Source organism: Austrofundulus limnaeus, unplaced genomic scaffold (genome assembly GCF_001266775.1).
Source record: "Austrofundulus limnaeus strain Quisiro unplaced genomic scaffold, Austrofundulus_limnaeus-1.0 Scaffold1892, whole genome shotgun sequence".
NCBI lineage: Eukaryota > Metazoa > Chordata > Actinopteri > Cyprinodontiformes > Rivulidae > Austrofundulus > Austrofundulus limnaeus.
This window is the reverse complement of record NW_013954294.1, coordinates 10,951-17,470: the sequence shown is the minus strand read 5'-3', so window position 1 is coordinate 17,470 and position 6,520 is coordinate 10,951. Positions and strand designations below refer to the sequence as shown.

Genomic DNA, 6,520 nt, shown 5'->3' with positions numbered 1-6,520 from the left:
TGTGTGTGTGTGTGTGTGTGTGTGTGTGTGTGTGTGTGGCATTCATTTTTGATTTTGTTTTGTTAAAATTATGTCACTTTTGGTGGTACTGTGAATGTTGGTGAAGAAACTTGTTATAGTGAGCACTGAGTTTGATTGACTCCAGGAAGAGTAGCTGTACTTGTTACAGCTAATGGAGATCAAAATAAATAAATAAAAATGTTTTACAAACCAGTCACCATTGTAATCTGGTTAAACCAGACTGACCACCACTTGATGGTGCAGTAGAGCAAACAAAGCATGAAGATGCTCATGTATGAACCAGCTGGATGGAAAGCTTCAGTGCATCGTGAAGCTTCATCTCACCATCACTAGAATTCTGTGCCTCTCCTCTCTTCCTCCAGACTCAGGGACCTTGATTTCCAAAGGAAATGCAAAATTTACTTTCATCAGAGAACATAACTATGCAGCAGTCCAGTCCTTTTTGTCTTTAGCCCAGGTGAGACACAATCTCCCCCATATTTTTTAATGGGGTTTGTTTCATAATCCACTCCAGGGTAAGGTTATCCCTACTGCTTGTACACTTTTTTTTCTACCACATCTTTTCTGTCCCTTTGCCTCTCTATTAATGTKCTTGGACACAGAGCTCTGTGAACAGCCACCCTCTTTAGTAAGCACCTTTTGTGTCTTGTCCTCCTGCCGCAAGGTGTCTATGGTCGTCATTTGGATAGCTGTCAAGTCAGCAGTCTTCTCCATGATTGTGTAGCTACAGATAGACTGAGACCATTGAAAGACCTCTGCAGATGTTTTGAGTTAATTAGCTAGAGTTAATTAGAGTTAATTAATTAGAGTGTGGCACCAGGCGTCTTCAATGTAGAACCTTTTCACAATATTCTAATTTTCTGAGAAAATGATTTTGKTTTTTTTCATTAGTTATCAGTTATAATCATCAATATGAAGAGAAATAAATATTTGAAATATATCAGTCTGTGTGTAGTGAATGAATATAATATACAAGTTTCACTTTTTGAATGAAATTATTGAAATAAATCAACTTTTTCATGATATTCTAATTTTATGACCAGCACATGTATATATCTGTTCTAACAGCCCCCATAATCAACACCTCGTAATAAGTGAGATACTAAGAATCTCTCCACACAGGTCACACACAAAGTTGTGAAGTATAAATCATGAATGGGTTATAAAAATAAAAATCTATATTGCAGACCAGAACATCATCAGCTCTCCATTACGTTTAATATTAGAAAACAGAAAGTTTATGTCACCTCTGCAAACTGGCCAAGAATCAGTCCTCGAGGAGCTGCAGCTCCTCTGCAGAGATATCTGTCCACAAGCTACACACAACTGGGTTTTAATGAGAATTGAGAGAGACTCTGGACACTGAAGAAGGAGCTGCTGTGGTTAGATGAGACCGCAGCTGAACTTTCTGACCATTGAGAACAACACCTGCTGCAAACACACCACCTCTCTTTGTGCTGAGGGCTTCATCCCCACGGAGAAGCATGGTGGTGGCAGCATCATGCTGTGGGGATTTTATTCTTCATCAACAGGAACTGGTGGCGTGGTGGCTCAGCTGGTAGAGCTGAGGCCTCTCAGCAAGAAGGTTGCTGGATCGAATCCCGGCCCGGGGACCTTTCTGGGTAGAGTTTGCATGTTCTCTCCGTGCATGTGTGGGTTTTCTTTTCTCCAGGTACTCCGGGTTCCTCCCACAGACCAAAAACAWGACTGTAAGTTAATTTATAACTCTAATTTGTCCCTAGATGTGAGTAAGTCTGTAAGTTTGTCTCGTTTGTCTGTGTGGCCCTTTGATGGACTTGCGACCTGTCCAGGGTGTACCCCGTCCCTCGCACTGTGACTGCTGGTGCCAGTGACCCTGAAAGGAAAAAGTATAGATATAAATGATGGATGGATCAACAGGAACTGGGAAACTGGTCAGAACAGCAAAAAGATGGACGGAGCAAAATATAAAGAAAAATCTCTTAAGTGTTTCATAAATTGGAGACTGAATCTTTTGTTAGATTTTAAGATTGTTGGACTTGAGCAGCACCAGATTGAAGGAGCTGGAGCAGTTTGGTCAAGAGGATGAGACAAACGGTCCGAGTTTTGATGCTCATAAAGACAAAGCTGAGGAAACTTGATGCTGGTACAACAGTAACTCAACACAGTGTTGATTTCTTTAGATAGGGGCTTGATAAAATCAAGGTTTTAAGGCAACAAAACAGAGGAAAAGCTGTTTTTTTTATTAAATGTTTCATTAGTTTGGATAGTAGTATTCATGTTTTAGGTTTTTAAACTAGTAAAAGTTATTTTATCTTGCATTTTTTCATGTAATCAGTTGTAGGTGTGATGGGTCAGGGTGATGCTCATTACTTATACCGGTAATTTTCATTAAAGCTCCATTTGTTGACAAATAAAGATTGAGTAAACCTTAGAGTTCAGTCTATAGATTCATTTATTCACCTTTAGGATAATCAGATCTCGGTACTGACGCTGAATCTGTTTAACCACAGGGAACTCTTAATGTAATATTTATCCCAAATAAAGAGGAGACCAAAATTGTCTTTAAAAGTTTATTACAAACATAATCTAAATTAAAAAATTGAATCAACAACAATAAAAACAGACATAAGAAGAAATTATTAAAAATTTGAAGGATAAAAGCTGATTTCTAAGTGTAGAATTGATTTAACAATGTGATAAAACAATCCTTAAATAATTTAGGGCAGTGAATATTTTTATCTGAACCCAAAAGACTCATCAGACAGAAGATTTATTCAAGCTTTACTCGTGCAGGGATTTAGACAATTTAACTTGTGGACTTTAGTTCGGTAGGAGTCAGTCAGGTTGTTTAATTATTATGGCTCCACCCACTGGGGTCAGAGCATACTGTTCTCCGGGGTTCGTGCAGGGTCTTAAAAAGTCTAAAAAAGGTCTTGGAAAAAAAAACAACAACAGATTCTCATCCAAAGTCTTAAATTTTATTATGTCAAGTCTTCATTTTTTTTACTTTCATTCATTCCCGAGAAGCGTTGGCTGCATTGAGGTGTAGAAAACCACGACTTCAAGTTGAAGTGGTGCTGTTTTGCTCRAAGAAAGATGACTCTGGAACAAGGCTGGTTTGAACAGCAAGCACCTTTATTTGGCAGTTCAAGGAGAAACAGCCTAAAAAACCAAATTGTGGCCTTCAGCCAAATGATTTGCCAAGTAAGAAAGATGGAGAAACGAAGGCCAAAACCTGGGATGTACAGGGCTCTTTATACATTTCCACAGATGTACATAAATCTTGTCACGGTATACCTCGAGCGTTCTTCTGTCCTAATATGGTGATGTGTGTCGAACTCTGAAGCTGGACGACTCATGGGCCCCACATCTGTGCATTCCTGAGACAACCCCCCGCTGTTAGACACTACAGCATACATAGAGTAAAGCAAAAATAATCAGAGGCTGATGCAATCTGTCTTCATGAAGTGTTTAGTTTGCTACCAGTCTTTGTACGTGTAAAACTACAAATCCCGTGATRACTGCAGGCAAAAATCAGTGATTTTTGCACTCTGTTGGAAGCGGTCCACAGCAGTTGTTATCTCATATATTCATTAAAATAATTTTGGTGTTCTTGTTTTAAAATTAAATATTCTTTCATAAGTAAGTTGATAGCTATAAAAGGTTTCTATGTTTAAATTTTTGGGATCATTTGAATGTTTTTGTTAATGCGTCGGTTTGGTCTTAAATATCAATCCTAATGGTCTTAAAAGGTCTTTAAAAGGTTTTAAATTTAACTTACTGAAAAATGCATGAACCCTGGTTCTCTTGTCTATTTGTTCGTGCGGTATCCATCCATGGTCTTGTCTGCACGATATTTCCTGAATGAAATTTTATATTTACTTATATGGATAGGCATAGTAACTCTATTAGGGTAGTACTGTCTGATTAGATTTGGGCATCAAAAGTTCAAAGGTCATTTATGCTGACTGGTAATATAAAACTTTTTTTCTAATTAAAAATAAAATGGTTAAAAACAACCAGATATTTTATTTTTACTGTCGAGGAAACAAATTATTGCTTTGTATGATACAACCCAAATTTGATGAATGTTTCAGGCTACATTAACCCTACTTGATTTCAGTCTAAATTAACATAATTGTTCTTGGCCTTACGGAGATCTGAAAACATTTTGGGGTCAAAGGTCAAAGCTGAAGATCAGGTAAAGTGATCTTTGTTGCTTGAATCCCCTCATTTTGGATGGTACACAGAAGTTGGTTGGTTGGTCACTGAAATGAATGATATGAACCTAATTTCCCCCTGGGATCAATAAAGTATATTTGAATTTTTTTGAATTTGAATTTGAATGGTAAATATCAAAGAGGAAGTCATGTTTAGACATTGTTGATATAGTTACATACTTATTACAATATTTAAGTCCAAAAATAGAGGTAAACAGGTAAAGCATGCCCAGTGCTTTAAATGCAGATGGGTCTAGAACAGGCGGAGGCATACCAGTTCTTACTTGTTTTAACTCTCTGCTCCTCAGGTGGAGCTGGGAGGTTCTTGTTGTAGATGAAGCTCACAGACTGAAGAACCAAAATTCYTTGCTGCACCAAACATTAACAGAGGTATTATAATGACCTTTTAACTGTTCCTGCTGTCCCACTTTAACTCTTCTTTCTTGTTGTTGAAGTTCAGTTTATGATTTCTTTCTGTAGTTCTCTGTTGGTTTCAGAGTCCTGTTAACAGGAACTCCCATTCAGAACAACCTGCAGGAGCTGTACTCCCTGCTCAGCTTCATCCAGCCCAGCATCTTTGCAGCCAAGGACACAGACAGCTTTGTCCACTCTTATGCTAACGTGCAAAATCAGCCTGCTCTGGGTACGAGATGTAATCTGTTTATATACATATAGAAGCACGTCTCAGCRTTCAGGGGAGCATTTTAAACTCCTCCGTTGGTCATTCTGTTTGTTTTGTCCAGCTGCTGAGCTTCAGAGCATCTTGGAGCCTTTCCTGCTCCGTAGAGTCAAATCAGAGGTGGCTGCTGATCTGCCCAAGAAGACGGAGCTGGTGGTGTACCACGGCATGTCGGCCCTGCAGAAGAAATACTACAAGGCCTTTTTGACGAAGGATCTTGGTGAGACTTGTGTTATGTTGGGTACACCTRAGACAGTGCACAGCACCTCAATGTGTCCTCACAAACCTTTCAGAGGCTTTTGGGAACGAACACAGCAGTAAGAACAGGCTGCTGAACATCCTGATGAACCTGAGGAAGTGTGTTGACCATCCCTACCTGTTCGATGGTGAGGCGTGTTCAGTGAAAACCAAACGTTGAAGTGACTGGGTTGTTATAGATGTGATTGTTGTCCTTGTTTCCTCTCTAGGGGTGGAACCAGAGCCCTTTGAGATAGGAGAGCATCTGGTTGAAGCCAGTGGAAAGCTGTGCCTCCTGGACAGCATGCTGACCTTTCTGCACAAAGGGTGCGTATGCCTGAGTGGTATCTGGGTCCACCTGGTGGCTTTTAGCTTCACTCTGTTTCAAACACTGGCTCCAGTGCAGTCCTGCCCAACCTATGTTCCTCAAAGCCCTCCTAGCCAAGCTGAGCACCCCAGCTCTCCCAAAGACATTTCAACTTTTATCTCTTTATCATAATAAAAGAATTAAGTGAATAATTACAAACTTATTTGGAAAAGGGGGGAAAAAGAACTGAGTTGTACAGAATTTTATTTATTTAAAGGGATTTGTTTTGATGGTTTTTAAATACAAACAACAAATTGTAGGGGTGTCCCGATACCAGTTTTTCTCAAACCGAATATGAGTGCTTTAGTTTAGGTACTAAGTACTTACTGAGTTAGAACATAACCATTACACAATGATTTTAAAAACAGTTTTATTTTAACGTGTGTTTTATTTACAGTAGAACCTGGTACTAAATCAGATCAATATCTGATGTTTTTCAATGTGACCTCAGTCTGAACGTTCATGTTATGTTTCATTTGACTTTTACATCTGTGGGGTGGGAGGATATGAATCGATCAAAATAATAATGATACTAACCTCAAGTCCTGCTGTTTACGTCTTGGAGCTCCATACATCTGCATTTACAGAACAAAAGACCAGTTGCTTCATCTTTTTTATTTTAATTATCCATGGATGACTGAGAATTCACAGAAACATCTGATGGTAAAATTAGCATTGGACTGTATTAATATTAAAGTTACTGGATTAATACTTTAGTTGACTTTCAGCACATTGCTTTATTCCATAAATACAAGCTGCACCAAAGCAGCAAGTCAGACGCAGGTTAAAATGTAAACAGTGAGCTAAACAAACATGTCAGATAATTATCTATCAACTCTGACTGCACAACAATTTCAGAATCAACATGCTAACATGTAGCATCCATGTTTACTGTAAACAGCGAGCTCTTCTGTCGCATCGACATCATTAAGCGTTCACATGGACGTCTGATTGATTGTGCATTTATAAAAACACACACATATGTATATACTGTATATATATATATATATATAT

The 6,520-nt window shown here is 38.6% G+C and overlaps 1 protein-coding gene across 1 annotated transcript in view; it reads left to right on the top strand.

The window, feature by feature from the left end:
• The window catches only part of LOC106536602 (chromodomain-helicase-DNA-binding protein 1-like), a gene marked incomplete in the record, with an annotated part of 19,148 nt that overhangs the window by 2,079 nt on the left and 10,549 nt on the right, over positions 1-6,520 (top strand). Inside the window, 5 exon segments of the mRNA XM_014033912.1 lie at positions 4,532-4,613; positions 4,704-4,866; positions 4,967-5,122; positions 5,196-5,288; positions 5,370-5,466. Coding sequence (XP_013889366.1) covers positions 4,532-4,613; positions 4,704-4,866; positions 4,967-5,122; positions 5,196-5,288; positions 5,370-5,466 — 591 coding nt within the window.